At 37.3% G+C, this 23,189-nt stretch overlaps 1 protein-coding gene across 2 annotated transcripts in view; it reads left to right on the forward strand.

Annotated features, from left to right (window-relative positions):
* Window positions 1-20,514, forward strand: part of ZMYM2 (zinc finger MYM-type containing 2) — an 88,661-nt gene extending 68,147 nt beyond the window's left edge. For both annotated transcript variants that reach the window (XM_031049523.2, XM_031049522.2), the window contains 13 exons: window positions 1,584-1,749; window positions 2,688-2,722; window positions 4,390-4,519; window positions 4,685-4,806; window positions 5,613-5,784; window positions 6,518-6,625; window positions 9,404-9,498; window positions 10,587-10,755; window positions 11,705-11,856; window positions 15,315-15,429; window positions 16,498-16,749; window positions 17,126-17,246; window positions 18,795-20,514. In XM_031049523.2, coding sequence (XP_030905383.2) covers window positions 1,584-1,749; window positions 2,688-2,722; window positions 4,390-4,519; window positions 4,685-4,806; window positions 5,613-5,784; window positions 6,518-6,625; window positions 9,404-9,498; window positions 10,587-10,755; window positions 11,705-11,856; window positions 15,315-15,429; window positions 16,498-16,749; window positions 17,126-17,246; window positions 18,795-18,987 — 1,830 coding nt within the window. In that variant the 3' untranslated portion in view covers window positions 18,988-20,514. The remainder of the gene's footprint in view (window positions 1-1,583; window positions 1,750-2,687; window positions 2,723-4,389; window positions 4,520-4,684; window positions 4,807-5,612; window positions 5,785-6,517; window positions 6,626-9,403; window positions 9,499-10,586; window positions 10,756-11,704; window positions 11,857-15,314; window positions 15,430-16,497; window positions 16,750-17,125; window positions 17,247-18,794) is intronic.
* The last annotated feature ends 2,675 nt before the right edge of the window (window positions 20,515-23,189 follow it).

Raw genomic sequence — 23,189 nt, forward strand, 5'->3', positions numbered from 1 at the left:
AATGCATCTTACTTGCTCTTTTGTCCCACTGAGAACATCTGTGCTGCAAAATGAAATGTGGATCAGCATCAGCAGAAGGTCAAAGTGACAATTTTAACAGAAATTGAGGAAGGATGGGAGTGATGCAGTGCTGACCTTGTGTACCCTGCTGGTACATAAGCACTACTGCTGACAGAGGAGGGAGGAAAAAAAGTACCTGTACTTCCAGGGCATCTGATGCTTAGGGTGAGGGGATCCTGAAGCCAAGGGGATCCTGAAGCAGCTTTATTGCTGCTAGTTTAAAGAGGGTTATAGTGTTACACTCGAGTCTCTCCATACATCATCTTAAATATTTGAAAATTGTAACTGAGAGCTGAATTTCCTATGTTGCCAGAGGATGGTGCCGGGTTGTACAAGTACAGAGAAGAAACTCAATGTTTAGTTACTTCGTAAATTTGAGCTAATTGCCCTGTTTGTACTCTTTTTGGAGCCATGAGAACTATAGTTGGACTTTTTTTTTTCCCTGCGCTGTCAGATCCTTGTGCATAACTGCAATGTTGTATATGGGTTTTATGTATTAATGTTTTATGTTGCGTATTATTGTAACGTCCCTCTTTCTCTCCTGGCTATGTTATTAGGTTAACTTACTTTGGATTCCTGAGCATTCATGAAGCTTTTATTTTTTTTTGAGGACTACTTCAGTATGCAGGTTGCAAGCAATATTAGGGCAAGCAGTAGTGCTTATTTGAGCATCTGAAATTGTGGCTACTGCCACAATTGATAATTTATAATTTATTTTTTAATTGATAATTTATAATTGATAATTTATAGCGTGGCTAATTAAATTCTGTGGAATCTGGAGGGAAAAAAAAACAGTGTCTGTCTTAATTATGCCTCAGGAAATTATGTAGGCTGGTGAAAGATACATTACTTTTCTGAATCCCTAGCTAAACATTAAAAAACAAAAGTTTGAGTTTCAAGTTACATGCTAACTAGATTTTGTGGAAATCTCTTTACTTTAAGACCTATTGTTGTTTATAATATAGAGAAGCTTTGATGAACCAAATAATTGGAATCTAAAATTGTTGTCAAACTACTAAAATAATGAAAATATAAAAGTTACTAAGGGTCTGTGATTTGATGCCTAGAGAAGTGTTTCTGTTTGTGTCTTAAACCCCAAAATTTGGGGGGGAGAGGGGGAAGGAGAGGAAAGACTCTGCTCATTCTCAGTTCAAAAGAGTCATTAAGGAGTCTCAGTCACTTTCTGCTATTGTTTTGCAGAATGCTACAGGGGAGATAATCAAAATTGATGCATGAAATTAATTTTTTGCTGACTGTCTAGAAGTGAGCAATATTTAAAGACTTAGTGAAACAAAGCAGAATCATTCTGGGAGTTAACACGCAGCAAGCAGTTGAAAATTAATGCTAGATATGTCTATATACAGATTAACAGGTGGGGTGGCTATTATAGATACTGCTGGAGTGAGATAACTATATAACAGTAATGTTTCTTCAGTACTCTTAAAACCATAACCTTTTAAAATGTAGAAACATTTTTTTTTCCAAGGTTCATTTAAAAATGTCAAAATCTTCCTTTCATTAAGGCTGCACGATGTGACTGTTGTAAGTCTCAAGGAACTCTCAAAGAGAAAGTGCAGTGGCGTGGTGAAATGAAACACTTCTGTGATCAGCACTGTTTGCTCCGTTTCTACTGTCAACAAAACGAACCAAATCTGGCAACCCAAAAAGGACCTGAAAACTTACACTATGGTATGTGCTGCTTTATGGCTCCTAAATGGTAAACAAAATGTTTCCTTTAAATGAAAAATTCAAAGCTATATGTCATTTGTTTGTTGTAGTAAACTGTATTAAAGATTATTCTATTTATCATCAGAGCCATCATGGGGTTGCTTGGTATTTTTTTATGTTAACTCTTCATTATATGGTGTGAGACCTGAAACATTGTCAGGTAATCAGACAGTTTTGTAATCACTTAAAAAAAATAAAATCTTCTTTGTAAGTTAAGCATAATTTTAGTGTTGTGTTGTCATGGGCACAGAACATGTTTTCCTCTTTCATTGTGCTCAGATTTGTTACTACTTGCTCTGTGGAAACACTTCTTTCAAAATGTGCTTTGGTCACAGGGAGCTGATAAATGCACTAGGAATGAAAAAAAAGGAGTTAAAAGGAAATAAATGCAAACTAAATCAAAGTGGAATGAAAATAGAGAAGAGGAATACCCTGCCTCTTTTGTTTTTGTTTTTTTTTTAATATTTTTTTTTCCTGTTGGCTATAGGTACTGTGTAAATTTGGTGATGGAGGCTGGATGCATGTTTACATGGTTTAAATGGCAAGTCAGCCAAAGTTTGAATAAATCAATTTTTAATTAATGTAATTACAGAAACACAACTTTTTTTTGTATGGCCCTTTTTATATTTCAGTGTTTTGGTATTTACTGTTTTGAAAGAGGTATAGTCACATCTGGGTGGAACATTGATCTAGCTTTTGCCTTTGGGTAAGGTTCAGTGCTGAAGTGGTGAGGTGCCTGTGAATGAGAAGTCTTGTGTGCTGTTCTCATCTGTGATACAGTACTAATAAGTGCTGTTAATTTAATGTTATCCTGATGATAGATGTTGTTGCTTACTGAAATCTGCTTTGATTCTGAAAAAGGGAAAAACATGTCTAAAAATATTTTCTTATATTTTTAGATCAGGGCTGTCAAACCCCCAGAACAAAAATAACAGTAAGTACATATATTTAATATATAGAAAATATCATTAAATCTGTTTAAAATGTGAGATCCTGATGGTTTAAAGGGTTGCTATTAAACCCAAAAAAATACTATCTTTGAATGATACTAAGATAAACTTTCAGAGTTTTTCAGTCAGTAGTTGAAATTAAATATTTAAATGCTCATGCTTATCATGCCCAGTGTCTTCTGGGAAACCAAATCATCAACTGTGTATTTTACATCTATAGAGCATGAAAGTATTGCTCTAGAAGTTAATCCACAAACTATGTGTATCTTATTTACATGTTTAGACTGATCAGGTGTGTATATGGAGTATAGAAAGGGAAGAACATTTCATTAGTCAATTAGGATATTATGGTTGTATTTCAGCTTTGACCGGCTGAAAGTAAAGCTTCAGATCTTAAATTACAGTTCCCAAGAGTAGAATTAGTGCTCAAGATCTGATTGACTTGGCTGCAGGTGACAGTAGGGAAATGTAACCCTTTGCAGGATCACACAGTCTGGGAGAGTGAAGTTCATCAGTGGAACAGCAGCCTTCATTCTGAGTTTCAGTTTTCTTCAGCTTGTCAAAATTATTAATTTTTTCATTAGCTTAGTGGATTTTTAAAAAAAAACTTAGTTTTGTTTTGATTTTGATGGAACTCAGAACTGTTTGTCCATGAAAAAATTGACTCACCCTTTTAATCCAAATACATTTTGTAAGGTAAATCTTGGATTTAATTGAAAGTATTTTGATATCATTATAAAATAAATTAATGAAAACCACAGGAAATAAGATTGCTTATGTAGCTGGAGACATCAGATGAGCCGAACTGTTGTGGTAAAAACATCAGTATTTTATTAATGATGCTAATTCAGTCCAAAAACTTCTGAAGATCATACAAAAGCTAAGTGTGATACAGGCTTTTTCAATATATTTTAGAAAGTGAAGATCTACTGCTGTTCTTATGACTTGACTTTCCATATTTAAAACAATATGTGGGGCTACTAATACATATGACTATACAAAAGTTTCTTCAGTCAGGTTCTAAAACAGGTGTTAGGGGACAAAAACATGTCTGGGGCAAGAGGGTTTTAACCAGTTGACTGTAAGATGGCAGTTTGAGCATTATGTTATGTTCCAAAGTATTTGTTGTCACTGTCATAGAGCCAGCAGGGGGGGCTCGAAGTTCGTGCTTTAGGAATTAAAATGTTCAGAGGTACTTTATTTAGAATTACTTTTTTTAAAAAAATATAGTCTTTGAATGATAGCATAGTTCAGGACGGTTGGACCTTGCACCAGCAGTCTGTTATGCTACTTAGGGTGAATTCTCTTTACAGCTAAAATCATTTTTAAAGTTAGAAACCAGCTTAAGTTGCACTTGCATTTAAACAGGAATGTAAAAAAATAGTATCTTAAATTAAAAAAAAATAATAAAGTGCTAGCCCTGGCTGAGCAAAATACGGCTATGTTAAATTCCTGGCACTGGGAGCTCCTTACTAGAAACATACAGTAGCTTGCAATTAAAGAAGAACAATGCTGTTATGTTGTGCTGTTGTGAGCTCCCTTTTCAGTATCTCATAGAGGAAAAGTATCAACTGATACATTAAATCAAGAACTTTGTGTTGAAATCAGTGTGATGCAACAGCACAATTTCTTTTTATTTGCCTGTCTGTAGGGCTCAGCACCACCACCTTCTCCAACACCTAACAGAGAAATGAAGAACAAGGCAGTTCTTTGCAAGCCTTTGACGATGACGAAAGCCACGTACTGTAAACCTCATATGCAGACAAAATCTTGTCAGACAGGTAACTCTTGAGCTGTACTGGAGCTACTAATTTCTTCACTGCAGATTTTTTCAGTCTGTCTTGGAACATACTGCAAATACTCTGATTTTTTTTTCTCTAAACTGCAGGTGTAAAATATATTTAAGTACCTGGCAGTGTTTGCCTTTTTCTTTTTTCTTTTCATAGAAGATGATTGGAAAAAAGAGTATATCCCAGTGCCTATTCCTGTACCTGTCTATGTTCCTGTGCCTGTGAACATGCATAGTCAGAATGTTCCTGTTCCTACAACAGTTCCTGTTCCTGTTCCTGTAAGTAACACTTCAGCTTCACTTTTAAATTGGCATCTATTCACATGTGTGTGAGGGACCACTTTGTATTGTTGGCTGTTCTCATTCTGGTCTGTCTAAACCACTGCAGGGTGCTGCAGCACTATTTATTGAAAAAGTATTAGAAATCTGACAGTGGCACTTAGTGTCCTGATTGTTCTTTAGGACCTGTCTGCCTCCCCCTGATGATCTTTTTAGGAACAATTCTGAGTGGTACTTTTGAGTTTGTTAAATAAATATTAAATAGCAAGTTTAACACTGGTAACAAGGAAACTGAAAGGAGTGTCTTGGGGAGGGATGGAAGAGTGGGATAAACAGGAGGAAGTGAAAAAACTTAACGTTGTGCCAGCAAAAGAAAATAACTCTTAAGTGGTTACCAAATCTCATCCAAGTGGTGGACAAAACCCCCTGAATTCCTGAAATTCCATCTCTCACAGGGAAGCCACTAAAAAAGGATGCTGATTTGCCCAAAATGTTAATCTGAATTTACAGTCAGACAGGTTTGAACCTCCAAAGTCCTTTCTGTTCTTACTTTAACCAAGTATATTTATAATATTTAATTTTTCTCTGTATCCTTTCCTGCTTTCCCTTCTGTTCTCATTTATATTTATTTTTTTAACCTGTCAACATTTTTTTGTTAGACCACACTGAGGTGATATGTTTATAATCTGTATTAACTGTGTCTTTTACAAGAGGGGTATAGAGTTTGTTTCTGTGTTGGCTGCTGTATATGTTTTCTTGCAGAGGGAATTTTTTTTCTAATTATCTTTTCCTCCCTGTCTGCATAGGTGCCAGTTCCAGTTTTCTTGTCCACTACTCTGGATAGCAGTGAGAAAATCCTGTCAGCAATAGAAGAGCTGAAGGGAAAAGTGCCCTCAAATCCTCTAGAAACTGAGCTGCTGAACTTGTCAGAGATGGTGCCTGAACATGATGGAAAAGCTGAAGCTTCTGGTGTGACCGGTGAGTTTCCTGCTGAGTTTTTGACTCTTTGGCTTGGTGAGGTGTATGTGAGGGGGTTGTGTGAATGAAAAGAAGGGGTGCTTGTTGGGGTTTTTGGTTTTTTACTATTTTAGAGAAAGATTGAGTTACAACAATTGCTATTATTAAGTTCCTATGTTAAGTTGAAATCTAAACTATTTAAACATTTTCAAAGATCATTTTCGCACATTTGAAATACAGAAAATTTTCTGAAGTCATTTGTGTGCCTTCAGTGTGCTGTACTGGACCTTTGTCATTAAAAATACAGGCATTCCCTTTGCTTATGCCAGCTCTCACTACCTGCTTGCCATGTTTGCTTTTGTGGGATCTTTCAGGGACTTGAAAGTCTGTTCTGTTGCAGGTAGAATCATGTAGAAAAATAGATAATGGGGTTTGTCAGGTTTGTTTTTGTTTGCATTCTGTGGTTGTTGATATGATCCAGATTCTCCAGCATTTGATTTTCTATACACATGCTTTGCTGGCCCATCTTACCGAAGGACAGATGGACTAATATCTTACATGCATGAAGGAAATTGGGTTGGAGAAGTAAATCTGAGATCCCAAGAATACAAGAACAACAAAACCTAAAATGGTGATACACAGAACAGGCAGCTTTAGAACCACTAAGCTTCTAAAGTTCTAAATCTGCCTTGTTCTGACTAATCCATGTGCTAATTAAAGTAACAGGAACTTTCCTCTTTTTTTTTTTTAACAGGTGTGATAGTTGAGGCAAATATACTGAACTCAGAAGCAGAAGCACGGACGAGTTTGCCTGATGTTCCATACGAATCAGACCTTGATATTGAAATAGACTTTCCAAGAGGTATTTAATCTGCCATTTTAATAAACATCATGAAATAGGTATTGTGAGCAACTGTCATACCTTGTTTCATCATCTTTTCAGAAGAGCTTTATTTGATTGCAAAATCCACTTAGCTGTCTGTTAGTTAAAACTTTGCCATGCCATTGCTAGAGTAGGGACTTCTGAATTAGTTCCTCCATCTTTCTAAATACAGTATTTGCAAGAGAATGCAAAGAAAAGGGGGAATTAGCCTTTGACAAAGTTGGCAGCATCACTGTTACAGACATAGATACAGGAAAGCTGTTTTAAAGGCTCACAGTCAGTTGTCATAGAAAACAGTAATGAATTCATTCTTCAAACATCAGATACTTATTTCCATGGGATATAAACTCAAGTTTATTAGAACATTGCAAGCTAATAAGCTGCACTTGTGTTTCCTTTTAGTATCTTGTTAATGTCCATACCTGTGTTTAAAGAAGGTAGGATTATTTGAACTGGCAGGAAAATCACTACTTTGAGACCTTTCTTAAAGTAAGGTCTTGGTTTTATGTATCAGAATTTCTAGCACACTACAGAATGTAGGCAACAGTATCTGTTCCCTTATACCATGTCCTAAGCAATCCAGGCAGTAGCTAGTGTTTTCCCTGGCATAGATTTTCTTGGACATACAACTCTCATACTTCCCATGGATGGCTTCTCTATTTCATATAGGAAGATTCCTTTTGCCTTTTGTCATAGATACCAACACTGGATACCTATACTGGCTTTCTCAGTTTGCTGTATGTCTAATTTAAAGATCAGGTCTAGGGGTTAGTCTTACCTTAGTCTTACGAAGTTTATTAGCCAGGTGCATACTAGACCCTATTTGTAAGTGAAGCTTGGTATATGGGAAAGTAAAATCATGGAGAAAAAAAAATAATCAAAGTGCTTGGGCAAAAAAAATCAGTGCAGCCCTGCGGAGAAGGACTTAGGGGTGTTGGTCAATGAGAAAATGAACATGAGCTGGCTTCAGTGTGCACTCGCAGCCCAGAAAGCCAACCGTATCCTGGGCTGCATCAAAAGAAGCGTGACCAGCAGGTTGAAGGAAGTGATCCTGCCCCTCTACTCTGCTCTCGTGAGACGTCACCTGGCGTATTGTGTGCAGTTCTGGTGTCTTCAACATAAAAAGGACATGGAAGTGTTGGAACAAGTCCAGAAGGAGGGCCACGAGGATGATCAGGGTACTGGAGCACCTCCCATATGAAGACAGGCTGAGAAAGTTGGGGCTGTTCAGCCTGGAGAAGAGAAGGCTGTGTGGAGACCTCATAGCAGCCTTCCAGTATCTGAAGGGGGCCTACAGGGATGCTGGTGAGGGACTTCATTAGGGACTGTAGTGACAGGACAAGGGGTAATGGGTTAAAACTTAAACAGCAGAGGTTTAGATTGGATATAAGGAAGAAATTCTTTCCTGTTAGGGTGGTGAGGTACTGGAATGTGTTGCCCAGGGAGGTGGTGAATGCTCCATCCCTGGCAGTGTTCAAGGCCAGGTTGGACGAAGCCTTTGGTGATATGGTTTAGTGTGAGGTGTCCCTGCCCATGGCAGGGGGGTTGGAACTAGATGATCTTGAGGTCCTTTCCAATCCTAACTATTCTGTGATTCTATTCTATGATTCTATGGAGTAGCGTATAATAAGAATTTGTGATAGGTATTGATTAACACTGATGTGCTCTGAAAAAGAAGATGGGAAACTAAACAAGAGCCAACAGTTTGCAGTCACAGCCCAGAAGTCAACCATATCCTGGGCTGCATCAAAGGAAGCGTGACCAACAGGTCGAAGGATGTGATTCTACCCCTCTGCTCTCATGAGACCTCAATTGGAGTATTGTGTACAGCTCTGGTGTCCCCAGCATAAGAAGGACATGGAGCTGTCGGAGCAAGTCCAGATAAGGGCCATGAGGATGATAAGGAGGCTGGAGCACCTCCCATACAAAGACAGGCTGAGAAAGTTGGGGCTGTTCAGCCTGGAGAAAAGAAAGCTGCGTGAAGACCTCTTAGCAGCCTTCCAGTATCTGAAGGGGCCCTACAAGGGTACTGGAGAGGGGGTTTGTAGTGATAGGACAAGGAGCAATGGGCTCAAGCTTAAACAGAGGAGACCTAGGTAGATACAAGGAAGAAATCTTTTACTGTGGGAGTGATGAGGCACTAGAACAGATTGCCCAGGGAAGTTGTGGATGCTCCATCCCTGGCAGTGTTCAAGGCCAGGTTGGACAGAGCCTACCTGTCCTATGTTGTGATTCTTTATGTTTTTAACATAAATATTAACATAAATTTAACATAAATATTAACATAAATTTTAACATATATAATGTGCTATATAAAATATAAAACTTGAATAGAAACGATGGCAATACATGAGCAAAAGTGCATGTAGTAAGTGTAGTAATTTTTTCACTCACAGCTGCTCATTCCTACCATAACTTAAAACTTTCTGATACCAAAGGCTGCCTAGGTGGAAAAATTGTGTACGGGTCCATAGTAAGAAATGCTGCCTTAATGACTTCAGATAGAGTTTGAAAATGTTGAGTATTGTGTCTTTCACAATTTATTTAGAGATACATATTTTGATAGCTTTGCTTTACTTTCAAAATAAGAATAGGTTTATTTCTTCTTACTGAAATCCAGTCTTTGGTAATGTTTATATGTGTGCTGTTGTGGACCCCTTATGTTAATGCACATTGCTATACTTAATTGTGGGTTTTTTTCAAACCAGTTTTATTCAGAAGATGATCAGAAATAAGTTTCTGTTAATGTATTTTCAGCAACTGAGGAGCTTGATACGGAAAATGAGTTTTTGTTACCTCCTGTTTTTGGGGAGGAGTACGAGGAACAGCCAAGGCCTCGGTCCAAAAAGAAGGTAATTTGATAATGCTATTAAAAAAATCCAAAAAGCACAAAATCTAAGTGGGCAAAAATATGCTAGGTTTTGTGGGTTTTTTCTTCAGTTCTCATACTGCTCTAAAACCTGCTACTGCATATTCATGCCTAATATCCTATATTTGTGGTATGTGTTTTTTTAAATTTTGAGCTCGTTTTTGCTTCACATTGGTAGAATTGTCAGTGTAATGTGCTAACGTATATGTACTTACTGTACTTGCTGTTGTACTTCAAACAAAGCTGTGTTGGTTTAATTTGATAGTCAAATGGAAGAATGTTGGCATCACCGTGAATTATAATGGCAGCTATAGCATCTCCTGTATAAAACAGTTTTTTTAAACATTTTTATTTGTTTGCAGTTTTCCCAGATTTTATTTTCAGTCAAAAATCTTAGCTTACACATTATGGATAAATTAGCCATATTCTTTTATTTAGAAGGAAGATAACAGGAAATAAAGTTTCTGGTGCCTGGCACAATGTTGAAATGGTTTTGTTGCAATAACTGCAGTGGATATTGCAAATTTAAGAAGAAAAACAGCCAACTTCTTACAAAACTTTCTAAGAATAAATGTGTTTTTCTAGTTTTAAGTTCAGAATCCAGCCTCTTGGCATTATCTGCTGGACATTATTCACGTATCCACTGCTGGACATGCTTTCATTTGGGACCAGTTCTGGCTTTTCCATTGATAGGTTCAGTTAACCCTAAAAACTGACCTTCTGACATAGATTTGGGGTGATTTTAGCTTTCTGCACATTAACACAGTGAAATCCTCTAAACACACTGAATTATTTGGTGCATCATGTGTTTGTTGCTTAATACAATATAACCAATACAGCAACTCCATTACCAGAATTACTCTGTTAGGAATCGGTTTGAAAGGTGAATTAGAAATGTCTGTCATCTCAAGAAAAACTGTCCTTAGAAGTATGATACAGGAACTACTGAATGAAGCTTATGTTGCCTTATACAGAACATTCAGTTTGTAATTCAACTCGCAGTTTGCTTATTCTGCTCAGCTTCCGTGTCCCTGCTATCAGCAGTGTTAATGAACTGTGTTTCAATGGCAGGGAGTGAAGAGGAAAGCAGTGTCAGAATACCAGTCTCACGATGACAGCTCTGAAAACTCAGAGTGTAGTTTTCCATTCAAATACACATATGGTGTAAATGCATGGAAGCACTGGGTGAAGTCTCGGTATTTAAATGAAGACGTTCCAGAATTAGAGGAACTAAAATCAAGTAAGTATTCTCAAAAATTTGGCATCCAAATTCTTACTTGGTGGGGAGAATTGCTATACTCACCTGATTTCCAGCTGGGATTTTTAATAGGAGTTTTTATGTGTCTGTAATGTGCCCACAATAACTGGAATTATTTACCACAGAGTTGCCAAACTTTTTTTCTTGCCTAGTTTTCCCTACTTGGTTCAGAATGATGGGTCTCACACTGCTTCTGCAAGCCAGGACAGCGATTTTCTGGCTCTTCTCACTTTGTGTGACAATTTTTGTTTCTTTTTTTTTTTGTTTTGTTCTGGGTTTGGTTTTTTTTGTTTGTTTTTTTGTTTGCATCCTGATTTTCCTCGTATTCTAACTCAGCTTGAAGCTCACCCATTTTCTGGACTTCTAAATTGCAAGGGAGGTGCATCTTACTCTTTCTCTTGGAAAGAGATTTTCATCTGAGGCTAGCATTACCTGGCTGTGGAGCTCTGACACGAAGTTGCCTTTGTTCCTGTGGAGCCTTGCTGCTCTTTCTGCAGTGCTCCTCTGTGTGTACATTTGTATTGCGAGGGAGAAGGGAGATTGCTGCTACTCCTGCTTGTTCTTCAGCTCCCACATGTGTCTGAGCACTTTTGTATAATACCGTTGAATCTTTGGAAACAGCTGTTTCCCCTGAAGGTCTCCCTCTACAGCACTATCTTCAGCATCTTGGGCCACTTCCTTGTCATCCTTAGCTGTACATGACAGCACATTCATCAGTGGGTGATACTGTATTTGGCTAACAGAACTTAACTCTAATACCCTTTGATACAGACCTAACATTTCAACTGCTTAGTGCATTAAGAATCATTCATAGGGTAGTGGAGAGGCCATTAAGCCAGTTTTCCACTTTCCAGTCCAAAAATATCACATCCCACCCTCATTGTGTACAAATTCTGTTGTATAATGTAGCATTTTTTTCTCTGTTTTACAGCAAAGTCTGTGAAATTAAAGGAAGATCTATTATCACATACTTCAGCTGAGTTAAACTATGGGTTGACACATTTTGTCAATGAAATTCGAAGGCCGAATGGAGAGAACTATGCACCTGACAGCATCTATTACCTGTGTCTTGGAATTCAGGAGGTTAGTAAAAGCTGTAGAGGTGGGAAGCAGAGCTGCTGATCTGACTGTAAGCCACTTCAGTGAAAAAATGAAGATCATGTAGATTTATTGGTGAGGAGCTATTAATATAACACAGGCTGATGTGTAAATCACATTGTAGAAAGCTATTTGTATAGAAAATGAGTTTGCAGAACCGTCCTGAAAACTCAAATGCAGACTGGTGTATTGTAATAAGCTTCTTGCTGGGTTAAAGCAAGGAATTTGCTATCTAAAATAGCATAGTTTTTCCAAATGCTGTGCTTCATTTTGTTTGCTAAAGATGGCTTAATATAAAACCATAATGAAACAAGGCATGATCTGTGAATGTTATACTAATTCAGTTACTTAGCATATAGAAGAAACAAGCTATCTGAAGTGTCCCTTTTGGGAGAGTCTAATTCAGTGAATACTGCAGAGTGTCAAAGTCAGGCTTTTTTGTAGAGAGCAGGAAGCTCTGCTATATTGACTGTCTTACACGCACCCTGCCCATGAATTGTAATTACATTGAGTTTTGAGGATAAAAGGGTCAGTTTAGGTGCATTGTGTGTAAAGGCAATAACATAATACTAGATAATTAGAAAACCAGTTCCACAGTTTATCTTTTAAGTAGAGGATATCTTAATTTTTGGTACATGAGGCAAATCATAGACAAAAATAAGCAGTGTTCAGAGCAGAAAAAAATAATTTAATAAAAAATGTGTATGATGTGGAAAGCAAGCTGTGCACAGGCTTTGCAATCCTGCTTAAATGGCCTTATACTTAAGGCAGAGACCATGAATCAAATAACAGATTTTAAAATCACAATCTTAAAATAAATGGTACTTCGCCTAATTTTTCTGTATTGAGAGTATACAGAATTAAGGATCTTTTCCTCATAGTTGAAATTTGAGAAGTGAAACATTCATTGTTTGGCATTTTAGTCAACACTGGTACAAGGTATGCTTCAAATTCAGCTAGCTTTCTGCTTCTTCACTTGCATGATATACCGTTCCTCTGTATCTGTCTGTTGAACTGAAAATACATTAAGCTAATAAGCAATAAGTGAGGTATGTGCTTATGACATGGAACTCAACTAATACCTTTTTCTTTGTGCCTCTGACATTGTTTTCTCTACTGTGAAAGTTAGTTGTAAAAACTTCATTGGTATTTGTTTAGCTCATCAGAACCAATGTTTGTGTGGTACAACATAATTGTGAGCCCTAATGCATGTCCACAACACTGGAACATTAGGGGAACAACTTGTGATCATTTTACTGTGATCATATGTTATGCTTGGTGCCCAGTATTTGATTCAGGTAACAGTAACAGCACCATTTCATTGGCCCAATTGTGCCACTGCTACTCAAGACTGGTAGGAAGATGTGTTCTGCTCTGTGGAGTTTGCAGTTCATGAAGGCAAACAGCAAGTGATGGACAGAAACATACACCCTTGTGAGCTGTCACAAGTAGCAGCCATCTGTGTTAATGCCAAATTGCATGTAAATGGGCATGTGCAACCTTTCTGAAGAAACAGATTTAAACAAATTAGTGGTACACTAAATGCAATGTAGTTGTTGTAATGTGCAACAAAACTCCATTGCTTTATAGTATTTTCTTAGTCCTCCTTTCCATCTGACAACCCCAGTGTGGGTCCTACTGAAACAGAGTACTACTACTGCATAAAAGGTACTGTTTCTGTTTAACTCAGAAGCAACTGAAAGGAGATTAAATGATGCCATTTAATGATAAAGTTGTGCCAAATATCATTAATGATTTGCTAACTTAGAGTTAAGCTTCTGTTCAAATGAAAAAATGTGGAAACTGTTAGGAAAAGAGAATTACTGCATTTACCATGGCTAAGGGCTCAGGTTGGAGCTTTTGTGTGCAATACAGTTTGAGCACAGGGGAAGTGCTTAGGAGGCTTCAAGTCTTAGGTTGTTTCTTTGACTTTGTAAAATGACAGTTTTTCTTAAAGGAAACACTGGAAAATCTGTTCCAGGAAACTTAAGTATCTAAGTGAAATGGTATGTTTTCTCAGTTCGGGTTCATGTGCAGCTGAAATTGTTCTGCTTCCAGCCAGAAATGGTTCAATAACAGTTTTGATAACTCTGAAACACTGATCCTGAAAAATACCACTCTTAAAGTTTGTTGCATGGTCAGGCAGGCACCTAGTGGTTTAGCCAAACACTTCTTCTGAACCAGGAAACAAATACTTTTAGTTGATTTGTCACAGGCTTATGTGGGCATTGGTTTTGAGTCAGTTTTGAGTCTGTCTTCAGTTTCATTGCTGGTGTTCAGTGTGAGTGTTTAATGCGAACCAGAGAACAAGAAAATTCATGGAGGAAAAATATGTCAGGGAACAAAGGCAAACCCCGTGAAGCTTATAGTAAGCTGTGTTGTCTGGTTTAGAATTGCTTTATAAAATAAAAACTGATATATGTAGAAACAAGCACATTTTGGAGAATATTGTGCTTTGAAGAATTAGTTAAGTACATAAAATAGTTACCTAAATGAAGATGTTGTGTTAGTAACTTCTAGGAAGTGTATTCGTTTGTGGTTTTTCCTGATTGTAAAACTAAGTGCAGAGATAAGGAAATCAAGATAATGCTGAACTGCCTAGTATAAATGAGTGCTGTGTTTAATGTTATTTCAAGCATGTGTACAGAAGTAGATGCCATTTCCAGAAGAGAGTACATTTTTTATGTCTGTCACTTTTATTGCCTTCACTAGCAACAGGCTTGTTCATGCAAAGATAACACTGAAGTGGAAAATTTAAGAAGCCAATCTTCCATTTCTTAGAAATGCCTCCAGAGAGGATAATGTCAAATACTAGTATAGCTCTCAGTTGTTCCTTCTTGGTAAAGGCTCAGAAGAGTTTCTGTTGGACAGGTGAAGAGGGTTAAGATAATCAGATTTCAGAACAGGCACTGCTGTATATCATTTCCACAAATGTATGTTTGGGGTTTTTTTTTTGCTCCCAGGCTGTATTGAAGATGCTTCTATCAGTGTTCAGAGTGCACATTTAAAATAGGAGATTCTTGATAACTGTGTGGGGTTTGTGTGTGTTGTGTTTTATTTTTCTTTGGAGATCTGGGTGGAGGGAAAGATAAATTAGTTGGCTTTTTAATTTATTTTTGCTTGGGTGTTTTTTTAATGACTCCCGAGTCACTGACAGTGTTGCACACAGGAAATTTTAGAGAAAAATGTTAGAGTTGCAATTAATCTGTGATTCATATACAGTGAGAAATTTACAAGGTATGTGATCGTGGAGGTGGCTTTTAATTGCTAAATATTGGAAAAGTGTCATTGCTTTATTTTTAGAAACTGGTGGGTTTTTGTTTTCTGTGGGATTGTTTTTTTTATTATTTTTTTTTTAAGTGCAAGCACTGTACTGATAACCCTGTAGTACAGAATTGTTCTAATCTGGAATTGTATATATTGTGTCTCTCTCTTTTGTGTAGTATTTATATGGAAGTAATCGAAAAGACAACATATTTATTGATCCAGTCTACCAGACATTCGAACAGGAATTAAATAAAATCCTAAAAAGTTGGCAACCAAGCATACTTCCAGATGGTAATTTTCTTTTTGGTCATGTATGTTTTTAATCTCCTAATAGTTCTGTATTCTTAAGCATGTAGGTATAGGCAAACACTTTTAGCATTGTGATAGTAGTTGATTAAAATCGTGAATGTATTATCTAAGAGTTCAATTGTTTTGTTCTTATCATTTGTTCTTACTGTTTCTTGGTAATCCATGCTGCAAGAGTTGATTTTGCCACTACTTGTTAATCTTAAATTGACTGTACATTGTGAGGAGAGAAAGGCAGAATGCACAGCTGCTCTTCAGCCTGTGCTTTTTACCTGGGCTGAATTTATTTTTTGCCCTTTTTTTTCCTGATGGGAAGCAGGCAGGTGCTGGGCTATGTGTGGGTAGAGCTAATGAGCTGTGTATTTTAGCATTTCTTAGCTGGACTGTAAGGACTCTTTGCTGTGGGCCTTCTGCTCAGGAGGATCATCAGTTTGTGGAGGAACCAGGAATTCTCCCTAGCAGATTGATGTTGGTGCTCAACTGCAGATTCTACTGTTCTTCCAACTTTCTCACAGTTCTCTCTTGAGTGAGGTTTATCCTTGCCAGCCCCTTTCTGTCTTCTTGATACTGGCTTTTGTCCATACAGCTCTGAAGAGCCTCTGTGTAGGGTGCTCGCTATATCCTGATATGGTCCAGGAGTGCGGTCTAAGTCCATTAGTAATAAGAAAGAAGAAGGTACAGCTATTTGGAGGCCTTGCCTGAACAGAATAAAATTAAATAAAAAATACGCTTTTTATGAAGGGATTAAGATCAGACCCTTGAGCATTTGGTTTTAAGTAATAACATGAGGGTGCTGCATGTCAACAGTGCTGCTGTAGTTTAATAGAAACGTCTTCTGTGTGAAACTGGTATTTCCCACTGACTGTCTCTTCCTGAAATGGTGGGGATCTGTGTCTTGAAGAGGTGGTTTTGGGGGTATAGACATGTAATTAAATATGCTTATTAGACTATTCTGTCATGAGCACTTATTAACAGTAAACAAAAACTTGATTCTTTTGCACCTGGACAGTTTATGGGCTGATCCATTGTATTTTCTCTCTCCTTTTTCTGAAGGATCAATATTCTCTAGAGTTGAAGAGGATTACCTTTGGAGGATTAAACAGCTAGGATCGCATTCACCGGTTGCTCTTCTGAATACTCTGTTCTACTTTAACACTAAATACTTTGGCCTGAAAACAGTGGAGCAGCACTTAAGACTTTCTTTTGGCACTGTTTTTAGACAGTGGAAAAAAAATCCTCTAACAAAGGAAAGCAAAGCTTGTCTTCGATATCAAGTGTCTTCCCTGTGCAGAGCTGATACTGAAGGTACTATGGCAGTTCAAAATTAGTATTGTAGCAGTATCCACACTGCACTCCTCTGAGGGACATCTGGACACCTTGCGAGGAGCCAGAGGTCTGCCTTTGCATAAAGTTCAGCAGCTCTCAGCTCCCAGATCTTTAATAAGAGTGTGTGGTCTGAGGAGACCAGGGTCTCTGCATTAAATGACCTCTTTGAGCCCACTGGTCTCCATGCTAAATGCTGTGACTTTGTTCTGGCTGTGGGTTGCATTTCCAGTTTGCACATATGCGTAGTTGTGGTGGGTAAAATATGGTACTTGGTGGGCTGCCAGCTCTGGGAAGTTTACTTAAAAATGTAAAGTAACTTCAAGTTATATCTTAGATGTTGATATTCTTCTTAAAGATAAGATTACTACTGGAAAAAGGAAACATGAAGATGATGAACCAGTGTTTGAACAAATTGAAAACACATCTGATCCAGCTAGATGCCCTGTGAAAATGTTTGAGTGCTATCTGTCTAAAAGGTAAGTATGGTACAGGGTAATACAGAAGTTGTCTAGGGTAGACCAGGTACAAAAGGGAAATGTTTTGGTACAGTGTGAAATACACTGAAGCAAAGACTGGATTGAGATCTTCTGAAAAAAATATTTAAATGAAAGCATTGATATCTCCTATTCTGTATCTGAACAAGACATGCAGAAAATACAGGAGCAGTAGAATATTTCAAGGTTAAATGTCAAGGATTCCATTTGAGAATGACAGTATGATTTAATTTTCTCACCTGGAAACACCATGTATCTCTGCAGAGAATTACCAGCAAGACATCCAGTAGATTTTGCTGCCAAGGGTTTCATTTGTGAGGTCCCTGTTTCTTCAGTAAGAATTGGATTGAGACAATGTGAAATAGATTCTTTTGAGATACCTCATTTGAAAGAATGCTTAAAATATTTTGTAGTAGAAAAAGTACTACTGACAGTAACCCTGCATTTAGAAATAGCTTGTTTCCTTCCAATCTGCACAGAAATTAATACACTAGAAAGAGAGGTTTAGGCAACTCTTAAAAAAAATAATTCGCAGCTAAGTTTTAGAGTTGTTTGAAAATAGGATTTTATGGGAAATACTTTAATTGAACAGCCATTTGAGCAACTGATTTTAATGTAGATTTTATGCAACTCTGAGTGATGCCAAGGCAATGAAATCACATTGCATATACAAAACAATAAATCAAGTGAAGTGTGAGACCAAACGTAAGGAAACGGCATCTTATTCTTAAAAATAAAGAGCGAGCTTGGGCACAGTGTAGGTAGACATACAAGTATGTGATGATATAGGGAGAAATAAATAGTAACTTGTTGTCTGTTAATGCAGGCAGCTGTTTTCATAAACTCAGTTACTTCTGATTGTTGCAGGGTTTGGGGTTTTTTGCCTTCACGTTATCTACTGCCACAGTTTGGGGAGGGCATATTGTTAAAAAGTTGAAGCTGGATTTTTGAATTTAATTACTTGGCTGGTAGGGAGGAAAGAGCAACTAATTTCTTTTTCTTTAGAAACATGTCAGTTTGAGGAAAGGAATGCACTTAAACCCATTCGGAGCATCGTTTATAGTGTGATTTCAAGTCCTACTGTATTACATATGTTAGTCACCATTGTGACCTAGAGCAGCAGACTGCTTCTCCTGGTTCCACTTCTGATAACATACCTCATATCTTTGAGGAAATAATTTTAATAAAATATTTAACACTTTAAAAGCTATTGTAAAAATTAAGGTCATGTTGTAATTCAAGGTAATATTATAAAACTGTTGTAAAATTTAAGGTAATACCAGCTGTTTGAAATATACTTGGCAACTAGTGCATGCTCTGGGGGCATCACATAGCCTGGTCTAGGGCCAGACTGGGCATGGCACTTTCTTTGAACAAGAACCATGTTAATCCACATTAATACTTCTTTTTCTTTTTTTTTTTAACTTGCCTAGACACAGAGTTTCATTTCTGCAAGATGTTGGAACTGCTAATGTGCTTGTTTGTCCTGTGAGGCTGTTTTTCTGACCCTTGGTATTTTCCCCCTTATAGCCCACAGAATCTGAATCAGAGGATGGACATGTTCTATCTGCAACCAGAGTGCTCTGTCTCCGCAGAGAGTCCCATCTGGTACACTGCCACTTCACTGGACCGCAACACTTTAGAAAATATGCTCGTACGGGTTCTTTTAGTAAAAGATATTTATGATAAAGACAATTATGAACTGGATGAAGACATAGATTAAAACAAACTTCCAAAAACTGTCAAGAAAACAAACAGCATTAGATATAGTCATGCTGCTAGACCTTTACTATGGAAAACATTTCAAGTTTACCTTTTGTTTTATGAGTTTTGTAGCAGTGTGTACCCTGACCTGGGTATTACCATGTAAATAATCTGTAAGTGAAAGTTTCCATTATTCTGTGTAGTGGTTTTAGGATACATAACAAACACATTTCAGATTATTTTTTTTAATTATTATTTATTTGATTAGGTATGTTTGTAACTTTTTACATTGCAAAATATGAATGAGAATGTGCCATGTGTAATTTTTTTTTTCCCCGTTGTAGTAAGAGACATCAATATTGCACAACTCTGCTCTTGGAAGCTCCCTTGAAAGGAGGCTGTTTAAATGGGTTCTTAAACCGGATGGTTGTGTATGGGTAGCACTACTAAAATTTAGAACTTGCTGTGTCTTTCAGAATTTTTAAACAAATTGTAAACTAATAGGTTTTTTACTTTTTAGTTACTGAAGCCTTATAAGGTTATGTAGAGAGATCCCATCTTATGTACCAAAAATAGACAAAAGCGAATGCTGTCAATATTGGTGTACTGTAATGTGAATCTATTCTGGTGAAGACATCTTTTTTTTGTTGCCCATATTAAAACCTTAGTGTCCTTTCCTTATCTGTGGCTCTCTCTCAATTGCCCCTACAAATAAAATATATATATAAAAACAAATGAATATAAGCTTAAAGCATGTGGCCATCACGACATGTATTTTGTAAAAAAAGAAAACCAAAACAAAAACCCCCTTAAAAAAAAAGGAAAAGAAAAAATAGACATGTCTGATGCCAATGCTGTATAATTCTTTTCCATCTCTACTTTTACAACCATAAATGTTGGTACCTCATATTACTGTAAATCTGTCCTTTGTAGCCTTAGAAAAAGGGATTTTATGCTGTATTACATAAAGTAATATGGTATGCTAAATGTTTGACTTCTGTTTGTCGTTGCATTGCTGTATTTAAATACAGTCAGTACATGACTAAGGGTGGGAAAATTCTTTTAACTAATGCCTGCATTCAAAAGCCATATAAGATGTGAAGCTGCAGAAAGTTGAAAGACAAATTTTTTGAAGAAAAGTCCTTTCATTTGTTCAATATCCTTTCATTGTGCTCACTTTGCTTAAGGAGTCTGATTTCCAGATACACATTTAGCTGCTTAAGTTTTGTTACTTGCTCTTGTTTAACTGATGCAAGCAATATGGTGGTTCATGCAATGGTTTTGCTATTGTACTGAAAAAATGTAGTAGAATATTCTACTATGAAGTAATCTTAAGTTTGGCTCTCCTAAATAGCATTATGTGTCTTTTGAGAGGAATCATCTACTAAAGGGAAAACTTTCTATGTATATGTATTACCACCTGAGGATTTATTTCCTGCAAGGGCTGCATGACATTTTCCTTTCTCTTAGCTTAAAATAATGCACATAGGGATGCATCTTTCTATATAGAGAAATAAAGCTTCAGTTGCTTTGTTTTGTTAAACAAGTTTATTTAAATTTCTGCTAGTCTCATGTATCCATATGTATTAATTTCAGATGTGCCACTGTTTCAAAAGTAGATGTATATCTCCATGTTTAATTTTTCTTTTTTTTTTTTTTCTGGTTACCCTTCCTGTGGGGAAAAAACAAATACTATGCAGCACCAGTGAGTAGATCACTAGCAGCTTCAGTGCTCTTTTCCCTTCGTGAATACATAAGAACTTAGTTCACTAAAGCTTGTTTTTTAAGTAACAACCATAGAATGTGCCCATGATACATAAAACTGATGAAATCAGGAATTATAAGACATGGTTTTGTTCTGTTTTCTCCAGCTGAGGACCAGACTTTACCTTAACTTAAATTTTTACATATGGGAATAGTAATTACTAATTACATACCTAAAATGCATCATGTGCTTAACTTGAAATATTTAATTTAAACTACATTTAAGTGTTTTGAGAAATAGAATAAATATCACTTGCAGCCCCTTCTTTGCAGTTCCGACATCAGGAACTCCAGCAGGGGCTTCAATCACTCCCTGATTAAAACTGTTTAACCACAAACACTCTTTTTAAAAACTACAGACTTTGAGTGTGAAGGCTAAAAGAACCCTAAATCAGGTCTGAAGTTAAGTACATGTGTTGATTGCTCTGTCTTAAACAGTAAACACTTGTTCTCAAAATCAGATTACAGGTATTTCTTAAATAATAAGGTCAGTTTTAAATATGGCATGTTGAGCAATGGACATGCATTTTTCGTGTCATTAGAAAATGATGCTTCTGAAAGTTCATCAGAATATACTTTATTATCCTAAATTCCTTCAATTTTTTTACCCAATGTTCACCTTTCATCAGTAAAATACTCAAGTTAGGCTTCAAAATAGAAGGTTTTACATACAGATCCATGCTGGAAATATAGATGGTTGTCAAGAAAATAACTTTTATTCCAGAAGATGGAGCTATTCCATCATTGGCAATAATGTTTTTCAAGTGGTTTGTGTGTTTAGACAGAGTGTTGTTAGCTACCATTATAGTGCAGTCAAGAATACATCATGGTTCAATGTATGCATTTTATTCCTAAATCTGAATGGTGATGCAAAATGCAATAAAATGCCTTAGTTCTGAGAATATAGACCTGCAATTTTATAATAATTAGGAGGTCTGGGCAAATACATTTTCTCTGTAAGAACTGTCAGCAGCTGGACTAGAATCAGGTTGGTGTCAAGGAGTTACCTGCAGGTTGCTGTGCAGGAAAACGCAGTCTCCAGTTCTATACAGTGACTTCAGTGATAAGTATTAGAAACTTGCACTAGCTTTCTGCCTTGAGAGCAGTGTGAAGTGGTTGTCCTGGCCACCCCTGTGGCTCACCTGAGACCTGCAGCGAGGGGACTGTACTGCTCTGTCCATCAGAGCCCTGTAGATGGTGCCAGCAGCGCAGACAGTCCAGGAAGAGTTTTCCTAACTTCTCAGGTCATGCCAGCATGTGCTCTGCATCTCCTCAGGCTGATATTTAGTACTGAACAACTCACAGGTGAAGTAGTAGGCTTAAGATGCTAAGGAAATCAGATGGCAGAAGTAGGCAAATTACATAAAAAATAAGTTTAGAGTGAGAAATAGTGAAAAAGTCATACAATTTTCAGAAAATAAATTTGGTTTTTTACTATAAATAGTTGTGTGCAGTCATCGAGGAAAATGCAGCTTTTTCTAATTACTGATCTAAGCATAAATTACAACAGTTACTTTTTATGGAACAAAAGGTTGTGGTTGTGGAGCAATGTAAATGTATACAATAGTAATTCTTTTTTTCTCAAGTGAGGAATGAATCTTTACTCTTTTTGATTTGAAATGTTTAAGCCTGAAAGCCTCAGCACATGAGCCACGGCATGGGTTCTGGAAACCAGTATGTAATGTGGCACATGCTTCGAAACTTAGGCTGATGTTAGTGTCTGTAACAGTAATAAGCCACCCTTTTGGACACCCACAAGAACAGCAGGCATCTCACAGATGCACAAAGATGATGTGGGGATGTGTGCTACTGTGGTTGGAATTGGCAGCCTCTAGCAAGCAGCTCTGCCCTGGCAGCGCCCCAACTCACTGCCAGCACTGGAAGGCAGCATTCCCCCTGTTCTGCTTGCAGGATACAGGGGTGTCTCTTGTGCTCCTTCCTCTGCTATCAGGGAGCTCCCAGTCATTTCAGAGTTCCTTGGTGTTGGCCTGTGATGGAAAACGTGACTACAACGCAAGCCAAGTTCGTGATTGGGTGCAAAATAAGTAGGGAAGGAGCTGAATTTATAATTTCACTTTTTCCTTATCCATTAATAATGCATAATTGCACCCTAACATTACAAAAGTCTCCCTTCTCACCAGCCCAGCTCTCCCAGGCAAAATATCAGAAAGGATTTGAGAGAGGCACCACTTGTGATAAAATACTTCAGGGAGAGAGAGATGTGATGGTGAGCAGACAAGCTGGTAGTGATGGGCAAGAGGAGTAAGCAAATGCACAAGGAGAAAAGACAGAAAATATTGTTTCCATATGAACAACTAACATCAGGTTTAACTCATACTCTGATGATGCCTTATAAGCTTCTGTCACCTGTTCAACTTCCTGCATAGCCTGGCTCAAAGAACTTCCCCCAGGGACTGCTGTATGCTGTCAGTGGATGTGGAAATTAAGTTGCCTATT

Source organism: Melopsittacus undulatus, chromosome 2 (genome assembly GCF_012275295.1).
Source record: "Melopsittacus undulatus isolate bMelUnd1 chromosome 2, bMelUnd1.mat.Z, whole genome shotgun sequence".
Taxonomy (NCBI): Eukaryota; Metazoa; Chordata; class Aves; order Psittaciformes; family Psittaculidae; genus Melopsittacus; species Melopsittacus undulatus.